This window comes from Chiloscyllium plagiosum, unplaced genomic scaffold, assembly GCF_037043375.1.
Source record: "Chiloscyllium plagiosum isolate Xiang-an unplaced genomic scaffold, Cpla_swu_hap1 HiC_scaffold_4, whole genome shotgun sequence".
Lineage (NCBI taxonomy): Eukaryota > Metazoa > Chordata > Chondrichthyes > Orectolobiformes > Hemiscylliidae > Chiloscyllium > Chiloscyllium plagiosum.
In genome coordinates this window covers 76711201-76731978 of record NW_028270142.1, presented here as the reverse complement: position 1 = coordinate 76731978, position 20778 = coordinate 76711201, and the positions used below count along the sequence as shown (strand labels likewise).

The window sequence follows — 20778 nt, the reverse complement described above, 5'->3', positions numbered from 1 at the left end:
CTTGGGTCTTGGTCCTCCATTTGATTAGCCAGTTTTCTATTGGCAAAGTGCTGCAAGAAGTCTTGGTAAAGTAGTTTAAATTACAAGCTTTAGATACTTATACCACAATCTCTGTAATTCTCCCCGTGTCTACATTGGTTTTCTCTGGGTGCTCTGGTTTCCTCCCAAAGTCCAAAGATGTGCAGGTTAGGTGAATTGGCCATGCTGTACTGGGATGTGTAGGTTAGTCAGGAGGAAACGTAAAGTAATAGGGTAGGGGAAGTGTCTGGATGGGATACTCTTCGGAAGGTCGGTGTGGACTTGCTGGGCCAAATGGCCTGGTTTCCACACTGCAAAGATTCTATGGTTCCATGAATTAGCTCTGTGGAGGTTCCAGAAAATATATTTGAAAATACACCATTAGTTAAAAAAGTATATATTCGCAAAAAAGGTGCACTTGACATTTTAATGACTTTGAAAAATATCTGCCTAAATTTTCCAGTATGTAATGGTAAACATACTTGGATGCAAACATGAGTGTTTAATAGTTTTTTTTTCCCTTTAAATAGTTCAGTGATATAAACAAGACATTTAAATGTCTGACTTAAAATGAAATTGAACAAATACATTAGTTAAATAAATTGAAGTAAACGACTAATATGTTGTTAACAGTGTGGAATTATTTCCACTAATGGTAAACACCGGCAAATGACAGATGAAACACAAGAGGGCCCACAAGCCACATTTCTTTGCAGAACACCTCCAATCTGTCCATAAGAATGATCCTGACCTTTCATTTTAATAAAATACCTTGTTCCCACACTAATGTTTCTATGCTCTAGGACTGGCACAGTTTTGCAATGAAATTCAATACAAATGCATTTAGACAAAAATAAATGAACCCTGCAGTTCTGCCAGATTAGTTGTGAATGGTGGTGGACAGTTAAAGGTTAACAGGGAAAGGAGGACGACCACAAATATTCCCATTCTCTGATGAAGGAGACCATCACCTCAGTGCAAAAGACAAGACCAAAGCACTTGCAACCATTTTCACCAGAAATGCCAAGCAGATGATCCACGTAGATCTCTTCTGAAGTCCACCAGTAATATAGATACAAATCTTAATTTAATTTGATTCACTTCACATGATATCAAAAAATAGTTGAAGGCACTGCATACTTGCTGCAAAGGCAATGGGCCTTGACAACATTCTGACAATAATACAAGGTATTTGTGCCACAAAGAAGACTGATGGGGTAAAATTGACTGGATTGGATTTGTCCTACATTTTGTGAACAGGACACACTTCACAATCTTTCACATTGTCAGTAGATGCCATTTTTGCTAGAGCAACTTGAATGGGGTGCAGCTAGATTTGCAACAGAAATACTTAATTACTATTTGAGGAGTTGTCAGAGCTTATAACCAATGCAGTCTGAGGCAGTTTCTGCCTTTCCTTGTTTTTATTTTATTTGTTCATAGAATGTGGGCATCCTGGTTAGGCGAACATTTATTGGCTATCCCTAATTACCCTTGAACTGAAAGACTTAATTCTTTCAGTTAAGCAGCAACCACACATTGATGGTGTTATATTGTCCAGACCAGGTAAGAATTGCAGATCTCCTTCCTTTAAAACAAATTGGTGACCCAGGTGTGTTTTTACAACAATTGACAATAGTTGCCATTAGAATAGCTTTTAATTCACGATCCTGGCTTTTCTTTATTGAATTCATATTTCACTATTTGTCATGATGGGATTCAAACCCATGTCCCCTGAACATTAGTTTGTGATTCTGGATTACTAATGCAGTGATTTTACACTATGCCATCACCTCTCCATATGGGACAAGTACGCAAAGAATTGCCATCTGCAGAGTAATAAACATTTACAACACAGAGGGAGGCCATTTTATCTGCATCAGTCAAAAAATATCTGACTATAGCAATCCTTTTTCTGGCCTATAGCCCTGGATACTATGACAATGCGTGAATATCAAAATACTACTTAAATGTTACAAGAGTTTCTGATTCATCTTCCCTTTCGGGCAATGAGATACAGACTCCCTCCATCGAGTCAGAAAAATTCTCTGCAACACCCCTCTTAGTTACCTCTTACCTCAAATCTATGCCTACTGGTTATTCATGACATCTACTACTGGAAAAGCTGCCTTCGTAAACATCCATTCTTTTCCTCTCAAACTTCTAACAGGTCCCTGTCAATCTCTGCTGCTCCAAGGCTAACAGCTCTAGTCTATTCAATCTTTCCTCATAGCTTAGACCTTCCAACCAGACTGCATTTTGGTGAATCTTCTCAGTGCCCTCTCTAGTGCAATCATATCTGTCCTATAATGTGGTGACCAGAACTGAATGCAGTACTCCAGTTGTGGCCTAGCCAATGGTTCATACAGTTTCAGCATAAACTCTTTGCTGTTGTATTCAGTGCCTCAGCTGATAAAGGCAAGTATCCCATATTTCTTCTTAACTACTTTACCTATCTGCCCTGTTGCTTTCAGAGATCTGTGGATATGCACTCCAAGGTCCCGCTGATCTTCAGTACTTTCCAGGGTCTTGTTAGCCCTTCCCAAATACATTACTTCATACTTTTCCAGGATTGATACCATTTTTTACTGCTTTGCCCACCTGACCAGTCTGTGATATTTTCTTGCAATTTGAGCTCTCCTCCACATTTTTTTGTCATCTTGATCATATACCCCTAATTTAAGTCCAACTCATTAATGTAATTAATAAGTAATCATCACAAATAGCGAAGGCCTCAGCACCAAACCCTGCAGAACGCCACTGAAACATCCCTCTTTTTCCTGTCAGTTTGCCTTGAATCCCATAGACTCTTACTTTCTTGACCAGTCTGCTTTGAGAGGACATATCAAATGTCTTGCTAAAGGCCACTTGGAGTGTAAAGTACCTGAAATATTCTGATCTAAATAGAATTTCCTATACTTTCTTAATAATGGGGCAACAGCAACAATCTCCAGTCTTCAGGTGGCTCACCTGTGGTCACAGAGGATTTGAAAATTACAGTAGGACTGCTGAAAGCTCCTCCCTTGTCTCCCTCAGCAGTCTGGAGTACATCTCGTTCAGACCTGCAGATTAATTCACATTTAAGACTCTTAAGGCCACTTGTAAACCATTTTTAACCATTTAACATTTCCTGCCACACTGTTATTCTATGGCTATCATCATAGAGAGAGGGAGTGAGCTCCCAGTGAATGCCATCAGCTCATCTCGTTTCATAAGGAGGGGAAGAAAGGCCAAGGCAGTTCCAACCAGCAATGGCCCAAAACTGGGCCTGGAGATGGCAGCTGGCAAGAAGGAAAATTACAGAGCCTCAAAAAAAGATAGTAGCAGGCAGTGTCCATTTGTGGCCACTTCATTTAGCAGAGCCCAGTGAGTACTGGGTCCCTCTGGTACAGAGCCCAAAATGTGACTATGCTGTGGCTCCACACTCTGTCAACCATAGGAGTTCATCTTTTCTTTCCTGAGGCTGCACTGGAGGAAGCCAGTAATGAGGGGCTGCTGCCACAGCAGCGGCAGCGTAGTGGATACAGATGTCCATTCCTTGTGGCTATAGTGGCCATTGTTTTATCAAAAATTTAATTGTCAGTGGGTCTGGTCCACTGCTCTTCACACTGGTGCGGCAGTTACAGTGATGGATATAGTAGTGGCAGCATGGTAGTTCTGTTTTGTTCCTTGTGGTTATAGCGGCAATGTTGTGGCTTCAGTTGTTGACTGAAGTGGGCATCGGCTTGAGTGACAGCTTCAGCATAGGTGACTTGGTGGGAAAGTAGTGACTTTAGTGTCGGCTTTGGCAGTGGCAACATTGTGGGTCCACTCCAGAAATGCTTGCTTTGGCAGCCTCAGGCGGCTTCAGCGACAGTGTCCCATAGTCACTCCATAAACCCTTCTTTGTTCAGAAATCTGCAAATGTTTGGGGACATTGTTGACTGTGGTACCATCTTGGAGTCATATTTATAGCCACAAAATCAACTGTCTACTCTCCTCAGTAACGAATCCTTACTACTATTGCCCTTCCACACCACCTCATCACTTTCTCACACCCCTTCCCCCACACCACTACTCCTCACCCTCAACCCCACACCCAGCAGTTGGACCACCTATGGTATTTTGGCTTTAGTCTTAACTGGCTTCCACAAATTAACTGTCATTCTCAACATTTTCCAAGGCAAATAATGGTTTCCAGGTGAGGTGCATTCAGGAGAGTCTCTCACTTCCTACCCGATGTCCTTCTTCTGTCTGGTCACCCATTCCTTCCCTATTTGCATTTTCTTAAGCTATGAAGTCACCGTACCTAAAAAATGCTATCCACAGAACTCCCAACTTTGTGAAAGCACTGTACTGCTTCCAACTGCTGGTCAAGCTTAAACATCCAGAGCTCAAGTTGCTCCAGCCAGAGGGACCTCATGCACAAATGGTCATCCTGATCACCAGGAGTATCTCTGATTTCCTACCTGTTGTAGGATGTGTAATTCAAAGGCCAGACCTCCCTAGACATACCAAAAAAAGAAGAGGATATAGACCTTTACTTTTATTTTATTCTTACTCCTACTTAAGTATAGAGTTTAAAAAACAATCAAGACTATCTTCATGTCCTGAGTCCCAGACGGTCTTCCTGTTTCTCAGGAAGCATCCTCATCTTGCCCTCTCCTCGTAGTTATGCTGACTGCTTGTCAAAGTATTCTCGCCTATGATCCTGAGAATGTCAAAAAAGAAGCCAAGATGGCTCATACATTCAGAGGAAACCTAGCAAACACCTACCAAACATTTGCAATTACCACACACCAGCTGTAGGTAGTGGAACCCCCTTCTTGACAGTCAATACAACAGGCTGTTCCTCAAGAACTTTGCCTGCACCTATGTGACCATCTATCACCCCTATTTCTTGAGGCCTAAATTTCTCATTGCGATCACCCCATCCCAAGGATGGTGCACAGGTCAGCAAACATGTGCTTTCAACAGCACAAGTGTTGAGGGATGTTCACAAACTGAACCTCTGCCAGTATAGCTTATCGTGAATGTAGATTAGATTAGATTAGATTACTTACAGTGTGGAAACAGGCCCTTCGGCCCAACAAGTCCACACCGGACCACCGAAGCACAACCCACCCAGACCCATTCCCCTACAGTTACCCCTTCACCTAACACTATGGGCAATTTAGCATGGCCAACTCACCCAGCCTGCACATTTTTGGACTGTGGGAGGAAACCCATGCAGACACAGGGAGAACGTGCAGACACGGGGAGAACATGCAAACTCCACACGGTCAGTCACCTGAGCCGGGTCTCTGAAGCTGCAAGGCAGCAGTGCTAACTACTGTGCCGCCCATATATAGTATCTTCATGCACCACCGAACCATGGCCAATGCTTCTGTAACCCACTGCAGCAAAAGAGGTTTTTGAGGTCTTTGCTCCTCAACACTGTTGAAGCAGGTGGGAACCCATAGCCAGAGAAAGTCCTTACTTGAAGCCAACTCAGCTGCTTGGGTTTTCTGGTCTCTTATAGCGATGAAATAGATCTCAACACTTCTACCTTCATTTGCACCAATATCAGTTTGAGAGCTTTGTTTCTGTAATGACACCTCTGTGCCAATGAAGGACGTCCTCCCTCATGATTCCCACATTTAACAAGTGAATGAATGATTCCGATTTGATGACTTGCTGATCTAATGTGATACTGTCATCTAAGAATAGCTGCCAATTGATTGATTGATAGCCGTACTTGATGACTGATTGCTTCCATGTGGGCAGCCATCCTCCTCAAAAGCCTGTAGAAAAATTGCTCGGAAGTGGTAGCAGATCAGATAATTGGTGATCCACCTCTGCTGCAAAATTGCAGGCATACAAGTCTCCAAAAGCACTTCCAGACCTCTGAAACATTTTACCCCGTGGAATTAGTTATCTCCATCAAATCAGAAAGGAGGGTCATTAGATTCTGTCCAAAGCCCTGTTCTAATTTGGAACTGGCCTCCTTCATGCTGGGTAGCACAGTGGCATAGTGGTTAACATTGCTGTCTCACAGTGCTAGAGACCCCGGTTCAATTCCAGCCTTGGTTGATTGTGTGGATTTGCATGTGCCCCCAAGTCTGCATGGGTTTCGATAAGGTGCTCTGGTTTCCTCCCACAGTCCAAAAATGTGCAGGTTAGATGGATTGGCCATGCTAAATTACCACATAGTGTGCAGTCTAAGTGAGATAACTATGATAAATGTGGGGCTATAAGTATTGGCTGAGAAGGTCGGTGAAGACTTGATAAGCCAAATGACTTCTGTCTGAGCCATAGGGATTTTATGGTTCTATGCTCATTGATAGAGAGAATGAGTTTTCTGGCAGACCTGACAGTGCAGTAAATAGTTCTGAGTGTGGATAGTGCAATGCCAGTCACCATATTCTGTATGTTACCCCAGCTAAGTCCTCATCTTAGTTCTCTGCAGTATAACTCCAGAGAGTTGACATCTGAACTATAATGTTTCCCTGGTCTAGCCACAAGCCATTCTTATCAGGTGACTCACCACTAATGATTGCTACAGATTTCCCACCTCAACTTCCCTCCTGAAGAATGCATTCCAGGCCCCACCATCCTCTGGGTGCTTACACCCCTCTGTATTCACCCTGTACATGTCCCTTATAATCTTACCCACCCCTCAATCTTTTTTGCTCAGAAGAAAACAAATTGAGTTTATCCAGCCTCTTTGCGTAGATGAAATGCTCCATAACAGTCAGCATCCTGGTGCATTTTCTTTACATCCTTCCTATAACATAGTGACCAGAACTATACCATACTCCAGTGTGGTTCAACCAGAGTTCTGCTCAGCTCCAACTTAACCTGCCTGCTCTTATAATGTATGCCATGGCTGATAAAGGCAAACATGCCATGGGCTTTCTTAATGACCTCATTAACTTTCTACCTTCAGGGATCTGTTCGTCTGAACTTCTTAGTGTCTTGCCATTCATTGAGTATTTTTTTGTTTTGTTCCTTCTTTCAAAGTGCATCACCTCACTTTTATCAAGGTTAAATTCTATCTGTCACTGATCTGCCCACATTTATATTCTATTGTAACATAACACTGTCCAGCCTTGTGTCATGTGAAAATTTACTTATCATCAACCCCCTGCAACTCACGCACACTCTTACATTCTCATTTATGATTATCTAAAATAATAAGAGACCCAGCACTGATTCTTATGGTATGGCACTGCACACCAAGATTCAGCCACACAACTTTCTACCACCATCCTCTGTCTTCTGACACAAAGCCAATGTTAGATCCAACTTGCTAAGTTACCTCGTATCCCAGAAGCTTTTAACTTGTTTGTCAGTTTATCCAAGGCCTTGCTGAAATCCATATAAATCGTCCAAGCACTTGATCAACTCCTCACAAAGATCCACTAGGTTTATTAGGCATGACCAAAGCTATGTTGACTACCCCTGTCCAAACCTTGCCTCCCAGCTCTGCATCATATCTAACAATATTCTGTGATTTGGTTTATTTTTCTGTGTTTCAAAATGGTACTGGAGAGTGGTAACACAATACAACATTTTTCACTGTATTTTGTAACAAAATACACATGGCCATAAGTAAATCAAATCAAATCAAACATACTCGCCATCTGTGATGTCATGTTTCTTTGTTTTTATGACCTATGGATCAAAATGTGTGTAGCTGTAGTGGAACTTTTTTTCTTAACTTCTCTGATTGTACCTTAAGGATTGTACTTCAGAACATTTGTATCTAAGCTGGCGTTGTAAGTGGCGACTTATAAACTTTTCACTGTACTCATTTGAGTATATGTGCTAATAAAGCTAATTCAATTCAATTCAATTCACTCCATGCTTCCCCACAGGCTCCAGCACTCTCCCATTTCCCTGGTAGAATTAAGTTAGCATGCTATCATCATCAATTGAAGAGACAACGATTAATTGTCCATAATGATCCTAATGCCCAATGCCTAAAGATATCCAAATTAGTCCTCAAGAATTCCCTAAGCAATTGCCCTTATTTCCGAAAGCACTATTTCTGAGAAAGAGAAGCCTTGTCATTCCATTCTTCTGCAGCAACTATTTCTAGTGCTGCTTCAATTCCCTCTTTCCCCTTCTCTCCCCAATTTTGTTATTTGTATTGTCTATAACCCTTGAAATTGGGTTAATCTTTCAGTTGCTGTCATGAGTTCCAATGGCCATCCCTGCCTCTGGCAGAGACATCACGAAGAGGGGGCTTTTTAATTACATCACACCTTCTGTATCAAATCACATCTGCTTAAATTAGAAACGAGAAATATGGTCATTTATTAATAAGCTCATTTAAATGGCAGAATTCTTGACCAGATGTTTTTCAGTGAATCTAAGGAAATTGAACGTTTTCGCCCTGATATTTGTGGAGAGGCAGAAGATGCAAGGGAGACCTGGAAAGGCAAATGATCTGCTACAGCTGCGTTGTTTTCTCTTACCTGCCCAGCAGCTTGCCAGGTGACCCTGCCTCTTTCAACTCCTCCTGACAATACCAGAAAACCATCGTGCAAGGATATTAGCCCCATTCTGGATCATCCACACACTGTCCTGTTTGTGGAGATTTGATCTTGCCCAGAAACAGTACAGGTGATCCAGGAATCTAACACCCGATACCAACTATAAACAGGTGGACATCTTTGGGAATTAAACCCTATTAATTGGGAATGGTGAAATCAATATTTGGAGCTTGCTGGAGTGGCTGTCGAGATCAGAGGGATTGGTCATGATTGTGACATAACGATGTCAACAATAAAAATTTGCATGAGTGAAATGGGGCAGTGTCACATACAGAAGAGAGAAATCGTAGCATGAGGCATTTCTGAACCCATGGAAAAGAGTTTAATAAAACATATGATATGAGCTACTGAAAATTTGTGGCCAGAACACCTTCAGAAGTTTGCGTTATATTCGATCTGATGGATGGTATACAGTTTATTACTCAGGCAGAGATATCAGAGGCTGCCCTTGAGTTGCTGTTTCAGGATCCCGTGAGCAAAAGTTGTCACCTTTGATTAAGCTGAGGCCTGCTGACAACCATGTCACATTTCCTGGCTTTGTATCCACATTAAATGCCATAGCACTCCGTGGTAATATGAGACTAATGTCTTTGGCTGAGAGAGCAAAACACAAAAAAGACAAGGCAGGACAATGTGAAAAAGGGATGCTTTGAGGATCCAGATAGTACTAATTCATTTTGAGCCTATAAAAACAAATAAAGACCTGAAGATGTAACCTGGTCCATTCCATAAACTGAGTGTACAGTGTCCTTGCTACAGCATTACAATTATCATTTCTGTTGTGGCATGAGATGAAGTATTGAAGTGCTGAAGAATCCTGTTAGTGGGTCAGAGGTGTACCATGAGGATTCAAAGAACCGATGTATGTCAGATGCCAACATCCAAAGAGTCCTGGAATCCCTACAGTGTGGAAGCAGGCCATTTGGCCTATTGAGTTCACACCTTCAAACAGCATCCCAACAAGAGCCACCCCATCCCTGTAACCCAACATTTCCCATGCCTAATCCACCTAACCTGCAAATCCTGGACACTATGGCCAATTTAACGTGGCTCGATGTCCTGATCTTTGGACACATCTTTGGACTATGGGAGGAAACCAGAGCTCTCAGAGGAAACCCATGCAGATACAGGGATGATGTGCAAACTCCACACAGACAGTCAGCTGAGGGTGAATTGAACCCTGTTACTATGAGGCAGCAGTCCTCACCACTGAGTCATCATACTGCCCATTGATATAGATTGCATGTGAACTTGCACATGAAGCATGACCACTTTATCAGTGCTCATGTTAGAGTCACATATCTACAGTGCAGAAATGTTCTTCAACCTACCATGTCAACACCAATTAAAAACAACCGTCTAGCTGTTCTAATGTCATTTTCAGCACTTTGCTAATAGCCTTGTATGCCTTGGCATGAAGACTGCAAATGTAAATACTTCTTAAACGTGATGAGGGTTTCTGCCTCTAATCACTCTTACAGGCTGTAGGTTCCAGATTTCCATTACCCTTTTGGTGAAAAATGATTTTGAGGTTCCGGTGTCGGACTGGGGTGGACAAAGTTAAAAAGCACAGAACACCAGGTTATAGTCCAACAGATTTATTTAGAGGCACTAGCTTTTGGAACCCTGCTCCTTCATCAGGTGGTTGTGGAACAGAATCATTTTGTGTTGTATGATTCTGCTGTACAACCACCTGATGAAGTAGCAATGCTTCGAAAGCTAGTGCCTCCAAATAAACCTGTTGGACTATAACCTGGTGTTGTGTGCTTTTTAACTTTGATGAAAAAGTTATCCTCATATGTCTTCTAACCGTCTGTCCCTTAACTTAAATCTATGACCCCTGGTCATTAATCCCTTCATCAGGGGAAAATGGTTCCTCCTCTCTACCCTATCTGTGCACCTCATACATCTTAACCATGTCCCCTCTCAATCTCCTCTAAGAAAAATAACCCTTGTCTGTCCGACCTCTCTTTGTAACAGAAATTCTCAAACCCAGGGAACACCCTTGTCAATTTCCTCTTTTACATGCCTCCCACACTGTAGATTCCAGAAAGTAGCAAGTTGAACCTGCCAAGACCCCACTCTAATTTCCATGTCAAGTTTTCTGGTGTCTAGTTTGTATGTTGAGATTGGTAAAATCACAACTCATGGTGAATTGGACTGTTAAAGAGGCTTTTAACAGGCAATAGTAATCAATTAGGAACTTCTACTTGTTACTGCCTATCGAGATCTCATAATGCCATGTGTGAAAAATATACGAGATATAGTGCACAATGAACTCTATGTCAAGATTGGCCTCACAAAACATCTTGACTGATTCTGCCACACAGCCTGCCATAATCACATCAGTAAGCCTGGTACGAAAGGATCAGTGCATGGGCTACAGCTATTCGCATATAAATGATTTGGACGTGGGGACCAAGTATAATATTTTCAAATTTGCTGATGATACAAAACTGGATTGGAATGTAAGTTATGAAGAGCATGCAAAAAGTTTTCAAGAAGATTTTATCGGGTTAAAATGAATGAACAATAGCATGATAGGTGGAATGTAATCTGAATAAATGTGAAGCTATCCTTTTTGTTAGAGAAGAGCAAAAAGAAAGAGTATTTAATAAATTGTGAAAGATTAACAAGTGCTGTTGTCCAAATTCTCAAGATGTTTTTTCTCATGAGTCAGGGAAAACTAGAGGTGTAGTAAGCAACAGGTAATGCAAATGGCATGTTGGCTGTCATTGTAAAGGATTTGAGTACAAAGTATACTTTGTACAAGATGTACAAAGTACAAAGATGAGGCCTTGATGTAACATCATATCCAGAACTAGCATCTCCAAAATGTAGTGCACTCTCACAATTCATCTCAGGAACCACTTCAAGATTACTCTCCATCAGTTCCGATTTGTCCATGTCGTAAATTCCCTGGGTTCAACAGAAAATCTGAGCAACCTTTAACCACTTAAGGATGGTCGAGGGAAAATGAACCTACTTGCTCACATGTATGACATGAGGGACGGGGTAATTTGTGACAGTGGCCATCCAAGTCAGACCATGGTACATATGTTGAATTGTCATCTTGAGAGATACATTCCCAATATGTATTAATGACTTTGATATTAGGGTACAGAGTAAAATTTCAACATTTATGGATAGTTAGATCTTACAATTCACAGAGATTAAGGACATGGAATGACATAAGGACGTATGATGTTGTTGACAACACAGAAACATGGTTAAGGGAAAGCAATTCAGCACTCCACTGTATGGGATTTTTAGGTGAGACAGAGGAGAGTGTAAAAATGGTGGTGGTATAGCTCTACTAATTAAGGAATCAATTACTGCAATAAGGAGAAATGGCTCCTCAAATGAAGCTTTGTGAATCGAATGTAGGAATGTTAAGGAGGCAGTTACTTTACTGCGAGTATTATAGGACCCCAAAGAGTCAGCAGGAAGGAGAGAAAATATGTAGACAGTTCACAGAAGTGTGCAAGAGTAATAATTGGGGAATTATACTAGGGGATAACAGGTTTTCCAACATAAATTGGGATACTTATAGTATGATGGATATTGAGATGGCAGATTCTCTTGAAATGTATCAAGGGAAAATTTCTATAATAGTAGTGTTGTCCCAGTCGAACTCATGTTGCTTGTCATCTAAGTGTGTGGCTACTAAGGATAGCTGGTCATGTCATTTCGTGGCTAGTTGGTGTTCATGGATGCGGACCGTTAGCTGTCTTCCTGTTTGTCCTATGTAGTGTTTTGTGCAGTCCTTGCATGGGATTTTGTACACTACTATTATAGGACAAGCCAAACAGAGAACAGCCATGGAATTCCTAGAGGCATGGCACTCATCCACAGATTCAATCAATAAGCACATCGACCTGGACCCAATATACCGGCCACTGCAGCGGACAGCTGGAACTGACAACCGGAAGCGGCAGGTACAAATCACTATAAATGCTGGAGGAAACATCACAGAAGCGCTTCACAGGAGGCTCCCAAGCACTGAGAATGTCACCTAGACAGGGGACGAAACGTCTGCAACACAAATTCCCAGCTCGGCGAACAGAACCACAACAACATTAAAAGGTCCAACAAGGGAAGTCGCTGTTGTGGTTCTGTTTCTGGGGCAAGAAGTTGAACAAGTGTTTAATGTGTCAGTGAGAGAACATTTAGGTGATAGTAACCATAATGCAGTATGTATCAAAATTATTTTGGACAAGGAAAAAGATGGCTTTTGATTGAACGAAGGCTGACTTTATTAAAATAAAGCAGGATCTGGCCGTAGGAGATTGGGAACAGCTCCTTGCAGGTTAGCTTTCAACAGAGCAATGGGGGCATTCAAAAAGTAGCTGGGGAGAGTATAGATCCAACATATATCCTTCAGAGGGAAATGTAGGAGCAATAAGTTCAGAGAAATTTGGATGTTGAGGACAATTCATGACTGGATAAAGAAGAGTAGGGCTTTTAGCAAATCCAAAGACAGCAATTTAGCTACAGTCTTGGAAGAATACATGAAATGGAGGAGGGAATTTAAGAAAGCAATTAATAGATCAAAAAGGAGGCATGAAAAAGGGCAGGCAAACAGGATTATGGAAAATCCCAAGATATTTGATAAATATATTAAAGGGGAGTGGTAAACCAGAGAAAGAGAAGCACCCATTGGGGTCAAGAGGGCAACCTGTGTGCTAAGCTGCGGGATATTGGAAAGGTGTTGAATGAATACATCTCTTTGGTCTTCATGCTGGAAAGGGAGAAGATAAATACAGAATTCAGGAAAACGTGACTGTGAGGAGCTTGTACGGTTTAATATTTCAAATGGGGAAGTAGTGGAAGCTCTATCAGGCTTAAAAACAGACAAATCTCTTGGCCTGTATGAATTGCATCCCAGGCTGCTATGGGAGATGAGGTAGGAAATTGCAGGGATTCTGACAAAAACTTTTAGTTCCTTTCTGGCCACAAGGGAAGGACTAGAGGACAGCTAATGTGGTTTCACTTTTTAAGAGGTATGGTAGAGATGAATGAGGAAATTAGAGATCAGTGAGTCACATTTGTGGCAGAGAAACTATCAGAGAAAATTCTGAAGTGAATTAATACCACTTGCAAAAACATGGGTTAATTAGGAAGAACAGCTATGGCTTTGTCAGAGGGAGGTCATGGCTAACAAATTTGTTAGAGTTTTTTTTGAAAATGTGATCAAGTGCTTGGATGACGGATGTTATTTAATGTAGTTTATATGGATTTTAGCAAAGCTTTTTACAAAGTCCCACATTGGAGACAGATTGAGAAAGTTAAAGCACATGAAATTGAGGAAGACTTGAGGAAATAGATCAGAAACTGTCTTAGTAATAGAACACGAAGAGTAGTTGTAGAAGGCTGTTTATGTAGCTGGGGGCTGGTATCTGCTGGTGTACCACAAGGATCAGACTTGAGACCCTTATTATTTGTTATACGTATAAATGATATAGATGAAAATGTAGCTTGAATGCCAAGCAAATTTGCAGATGACACCAAGATTGATAGAGTAGTTGACAGCAACGAAGGTGGTTGTAGGTTATAGGAGGATGTAGGTGTGTTGGTCAGATGGACAAACAGTGGCAGATAACATTTAACCATGATCAGTTTGAGGCAATGCACTTTGGAAAAAGAAACAAGATGAAGGAGTATTTAATGAATATCAGAATACTGGGTAGCTTAGAGGAACAAAGGAATCTTGGGGTAATTATTCACAGATCTCTGAAGTTGGCAGAACACATAAATAGGATAGTTAAGGGACATTTGATTTCATCAGTCATACATCAGTATAAGAGCAAGAAGGTAATGTTGGAGTTGAACAGAGCATTGGCAGACCACAACTATGTGCAGTTCTGGTCAGCTTACTACATGAAAATGTATAGATCGATGGGGATTACAGAGGAAGTTCACCAGGATGTTGCCTTGGAAGGAGAAATTGAGATTTAAGGAGGTATTAGATAGGCTTGGATTGTTTTCTTTAGAGTTGAGAAGACTTGAGGGATTCATGACTGGGTGTATAAGGTTATAAGGAGTATGGGACAGGGTGAATAGAAAGCAGCTGTACCACTTAGTTCACAAGAGGGTATAGTTTAGGATAAGGGGGAGAAGATTCACAGAGGAGTTTGGGGAAAAAAAATGTTTTCACTTGGCAGTTGGGAATCTGGAATGCTTGGGAAGGTAGTGAATGCTGTAAACTGTACAACCTTTAAAAAATATTTGGATGAGTACTTCAAATATCATTACATTCAAGGACATGGGACAAGTGCAGGAAATTGGGATTAGCACACCTTTAATAGTAATTATATTGGTGCCGACTTGATAGATCAAAGGGCCTTTTCTGCCCTCTGTGACTCTATGAATCCACAGGTATTGTGAACCATGAGGAAGATAATTAGATCTTATAAAAGACTGGTTGGTGGAATTGTTGAAGAAATGGCAGACGAAAGTTAATGCTCAAACTGGTGGAATCGTTCATTTTGGTATAAAAAATACAAAGAGACATTACAAAATAATGGTACAATTCTAAAGAGATGCAGGTGAAGAGAGATCTGAGTGTTTACATGCATAAGGAATTTCTGGAATGATCATAACACAGAGGGCAAGTTCTAAGTTAATAAGTAAACAGAAAGCAATGGCGCCATGAGGGAAATCTTTTACAATGCAGCAAATGGTTTGAATTTGAAAAACACTGCTGAGAATGTAATGGAAGCAGTGCAAAGCAAGATGCCTGAAGGCAATTGGAACATTACCTGAAAAGGAAAAATGTAGGCACATAGGAAGAGGACACCAGAATGGACAACATAAGCTGGAAAATTTCCCATTGGTCTATAAGCATTCTCTCTTAGCACAATATCATAACAAAATAATATAATACTATAATAATGATTATACCTGCCAGCTCTCTAAGCTCATTGACCAATTTGTCATGGTGTACGGTAACCATCATCAGGAAAAGGAACTCTTTTCTATTGTGACCTTGCTGTACAAAGAACTGCATGGCTGCAAATGAAGATCTCAGGAGTCTTACTGCAAATCTATGGTGTTATTTCCTTCTGTGGCTAACAAAACAAAAAGAAAAATTGTTGTGAGTCTTTATCTCCTGAATATTTAAGGTGGTGAATGCTTTTAAGAATCTGCACCTGATATATATCAGATATCCTGACGTTTAAGCCATGAACACTTTAATGCTGGCAGCTTGCCTCAATCATGCAAGAAACAGGAGAGATTATCTGGCCACACCTCCAAATGGCGATTGTACTTGCCCAAACCACTTTCCACCTGAAAATAACTCCTTTATATCTTATTTCAGCTGTTGTAGTCTGATTTTACTTTTGTTTAAATTATTTTTGTTTCTACTTCATAACCAGATCACTGGTTCCTGGAGAAAGCTGTGATAACAGAAGGGGAAATGCCTGTTTCTAGATTTATTTTTTTCCACAATGACTGGATAGGCAAACATCAAAAAGTTGATGAATTCTCTGAAGTAATCATCCATATTAAAGGTATGCAAATTATTAACATATCTTATTCAACTAATTCTATTCTTTTAACTTTGTGCTTAAAATAGGAGTTATCCTTGAAATTAGTTTCCACTGTCTTTGCTACAAATAGGGAAACCAAAGGAAGAACGTGTGTATTTGTTCAATTATATGCTTGAACAAATAAACCATTGTGATATTTTTATAAGGCCATGATCATGTTTCTTGAAACTAATAGTATTTTCTGTTGGACTGACTGACAGGAAGCAATTACTTGGCTCATTTTTTTTTCTATTATTGTTTTCTTTTGAAATAAGCCAAAGAAAGTGAAAGAATGGCCCAGATGTTCTAACAACCAGATAATCGTTGTAGCAGAATAGACTGGAGTTATGCATTGGAACCATGAGCAAACCTTGGCACAGCCTTCTTCAAAAGAATTGACCAGAAACTTGCAACTTCCAAGGGGCAATTTTCATGTTCAAAAAAGAATCTTAGTGCAAAATACTTGGGACGTTCTAAGAGCTACCTGGAAGAAATTTAGAGGATTAAATACCTACTGTAATTTCTGGGTAGCAATTAAACTAAAGGCTGACTCACCAAATAACCCTTTTACTATGTTCCTACCACCTCCTCCATCCCCCGTTGCCCTCCAAAAATAAATCTATCCCCCAGCCAAAACCTCTGACACTCAAACCCTATGGATTTCCCCATCCACCAACTTAACACTGCCAGATTCTGACTGGACTCAAAAGCATCGGGCTAATACTACATATCACGCACACTCAATTGCACCAGTCCTGACACCCCATCTCTTGACCAACCGAACAACTCACCACCTCCATCCTGACCCAGATCCACCCCTAGTGAGACACAACTACCCTGTCCCTGATTGGAATTTCTGGGCCAATTTTTGAATTTTAATGTAACATCTAAATATCTGTGAAATATTAAAGACTTCTCTCTGAGAAAACATTCCTGTCAGCTTTTTCTAGTGAAGTTAATTACTGCATCAGAGAAAATAAATATATGGTCAGAATGTAAAACGTCAAAATAACAAACAAGATATTTCTGCACATTTCTGATTCAATTATCCTCCAACTTTAAAATTGATGTCTCATAAGGAGATTATTTGTTTATGATTCACTACTTGTAATGCATCAAAGGCTGGCTAGTATTTATTGCTTTCAGAACAACCCAATCTGTTTGTTTGTGTACAGAATCTGCTGACATTTTCACTAATCCCTTGAAGCATGTTACAATTGACCGCAAAGAACGTTGGAACATATGGATACTTAGGATGGCTGACAGTGGTGGAATAATACAAAAGCCAGAAATTTTCATGGTAGTATTTGGAACAAAGGGTAAAACTGCTTTGCTAGAAATTCCAAATATGAAAAATATTCCATTTGAAGTAAGTCAATTTAAAAAATAATTCTGAAAGATTTTTATTGTTTAGCTTTTTTGCTTACGCTGATTTCTTTTGAAACTACCCTCTTATTCTTTTTTGGACATTATCATTATTACTGTGATACTTAGCAAAAATATTGAGCTACTCTGAACAGTAAAGATAGTATTTTTCCCTTTGCAGTAAACTCATTGCACATTGGCCCGTAAGATGTCAAGAAAACAGCAAGTCTCATGGTGCTTTGGGTTATTGATGTGCAGGTGCCACATTAGCTTTAGATGAGGACAGATGCTCAACAAAATTGAGAAGTGGCTTTTACAGACACATTAATTTGCTAGTCAGTTTTGTGGAACTATCAGCTCATCACCTCACTCCCCAGTCATATATATTTAGGTGTAATGAAGTTCCTCTGCTTTCATTCTAGATACAGAGGAAACATACCATATAAATTGGAGATGCCGGTGTTGGACTGGGGTGTACAAAGTTAAAAATCAAACAACACCCGATTATAGTCCAACAGGTTTAATTAGAAGCACTAACTTTTGGAGCGCTGCTCCTTCATCATGTGGTTGTGGATTATACGATTGTAAGACACAGAATTTATAGCAAAAGTTTACAGTGTGATGTAACTGAAATTATACATTGAAAAATACCTTGATTGTTTGTTAAGTCTCTCATCTGTTAGAATGACCATGTTAGAATGGTTCCAAAAGTTAGTGCTCCCAGTTAAACCTGTTGGACTATAATCTGGTGTTGTGTGATTTTTAACTTCGTACCACATAAAGTGAGTCATTTAAAGTCTAAGTACTGTTTTACTCACAAAATGTTAGTAACTCCCATTCAACCTCTCTGATAGCAAAAATTGCCAATTACAGTTTTAAATTGCTTTCAGAGATTTTGTTTTGACTTAAAAATGCAAGTTTTCTTAGTCATCTTTGTCTCTTTTCTCACTGTCTGAATCCAATCTTTCCTTTATCATCTCTATTTCTCATTCTGTATTTATTTGGCACTGAATTCAAAGTTACACTTCCTTCTCAATATGTGAGCTGTTTTGGCACAGTGGAGTAGAACATTTCAACCAGAGCCCTTCCGGTCCGCCCACTCTTCTTTTTCTTTCTCTCAGTGCTTTCTTTCTCTTCTTATTTATACTTTGACCCCTGGCTCGAGTGACAATTAACTGCCTCTGACAATGATTCCTAGCCTCCAGCAAGCCACGAGTCCTGGCCTCTGGTGACAATTCCCATCCTCTGTCGAGGACTGATTCCTAGCCTCATCTGGTGCAGTGGCCTCCTGGCATGGTATCCTCGCAGCCTCCCGCAGATGCCTCCCGGCATGGTGCGACACCGTGCTGCAGTGGCTTCCCACTGTTGGCATGAAGACCTCTTGGTGTAGTGTGGCAACATCCAAATCAGGCACATTGGCCTCCCGGCATGGTGTGCTGACTTCCCAGCCTGACACAGCAGTAACCTCCCATAGAGGCCCCGCAGTGTGGCATGGAGACCTCCTGCAGCAACCTCCTCCTGTAAAGGCTGCTTGGCTTGGCATGGTGGCCTTCCAGTCTGGTGCAGTAGTCTCTCACACAGCCTCCTGGTGTGTTGTGTCGCCAGTGCAGTGTGGAGCCAGGGTCTGCTGCGGAAGTGAGGTGCCAGCATAAACTGCTGTACTGAACCTTTAGTTTTGTAATTCTGGACGTATTAGTCCTGTACTGTCTAAATCTTGTAACTAAAGAATCTGTGCATAGGTACTTTTGTATCTAAGGCATTGCTGTAATTAGATTAGATTAGATTAGATTCCCTTCGGCCCAACAAGTCCACACCGACCCTCCGAAGAGCAACCCACCCAGGCCCATTCCCCTACACCTAACACTATGGGCAATTTAGCATGGCCAATTTACCTAACCTGCACATCTTTGGACTGTGGGAGGAAACCGGAGTACCCGGAGGAAACCCACGCAGACACGGGGAGAATGTGCAAACTCCACACAGACATTTGCCCGAAGCAAGAATTGAACCCGGATCTTTGGCGCTGTGAGGCAGCAGTGCTAACCACTGTGCCACCGTGCCGCCCTTAAGGGTTTAGGAACCTTAAAAGCAGGATCATTTCTGAGTCCCAATCATACATAGTTATAAAAAGCCCAGACTCCCATTGGATGATAATCTAAAATTTACCAACCTTGTGTTTTTTGGCAATAATCCTGCAATAAGAATAACCAAAGAACAACTGTTCTTTCCTAACTTTAGCCAACAGGCCACAAGTGCAGGTACAGCAAATCTGCACAATCCCACTGAGCATACCCCACTGAGGTTGAGTATGCCTGTTTTTTAAAAATTTTTTCATGGGACTTCAGAAGTTTGACATGAGCCAAGTACTTAAACTGTTAGAATGCATGTGATGCAGGTATACTCACAGTGCTGTTAAGAGTATGATTAAGTGGGTTAAATTGTCCTGCAATGTGTGGAGGTTCTTGTAGCTGCACTCAATCTAGCAATTGTGAAGTATTCTAGCATCCTCCTGACTTGGATCTGGCTTAGCTACCTCAGAATTCTTGGTCTCTGATCTGACTTAAGAGCCCATGGTATTAGCATGAGAAAGCTGGTATAAAGGGGGGGTTGCATTTTCAGGATGGCAACATGTGGTGTGCCACAGGGATCAATTATTTACAATATATATTAGTGACTTGGATGAGGAAGATGAATGTACTATAGTCAAGTTTGCAGATGATACAAAAATAGTTTGGAAGTCAAACAGTGAGGATGAAACAAAGAATCTGCAGAGAGATATGGGCAGGTTAAGTGAGTGAGTAAAACCTTGGCAGATGGAATGTAATGTGGAGAAATGTGAGATTATGTATTTGGCAGGGAGAGAATAAGAGCTGAATATTATTTAAATGAAAACAGACTGTAAAAATCTGCAGAACAGTGGGATTTGGAAATGCTTTTCCATTAATCAGAAAAAGCTAGAATACAAGTTCATTTAGTAATAGGGAAGGCAAGTGAAATACTGACCTTTACTTCAAAGGGAATTGAACATAAAAGTAAAGAGTTTTTGTGAAAACTATACAAGGCACTACTCAGACTTCAGCTGAAATACTGCGAATGATTTTGGACTCCTTTCTAAGAAATATTACACTGGCATTGGAAGCAGTCCAGAGAAAGTTCACTCAGCTGACACAAGGTATGGAGGTGAGCTGCAGAAAGTGAAAACAGTGGGAGTTGAGATGAGTGTGAGAGACAAGGGAAGTAGGGGAGGAATGTATTACCATGTCTTGTTCCAGCCATTTTGTGGCCTTTTTTCAGAGGGGCTGCTTTGTTGTCAAAGTGCTAGTGGTAAATCTAAGTGTGGACCT

The 20778-nt window shown here is 40.8% G+C and overlaps 1 protein-coding gene across 1 annotated transcript in view; it reads left to right on the top strand.

Annotated features, from left to right (window-relative positions):
- LOC122549478 (lipoxygenase homology domain-containing protein 1-like) overlaps positions 1–20778 on the top strand; it is a 145756-nt gene that overhangs the window by 33693 nt on the left and 91285 nt on the right. Inside the window, exons 4-5 of the mRNA XM_087985872.1 lie at positions 15917–16051; positions 17245–17438. Of these exons, the coding sequence (XP_087841998.1) occupies positions 15917–16051; positions 17245–17438 (329 nt within the window). The remainder of the gene's footprint in view (positions 1–15916; positions 16052–17244; positions 17439–20778) is intronic.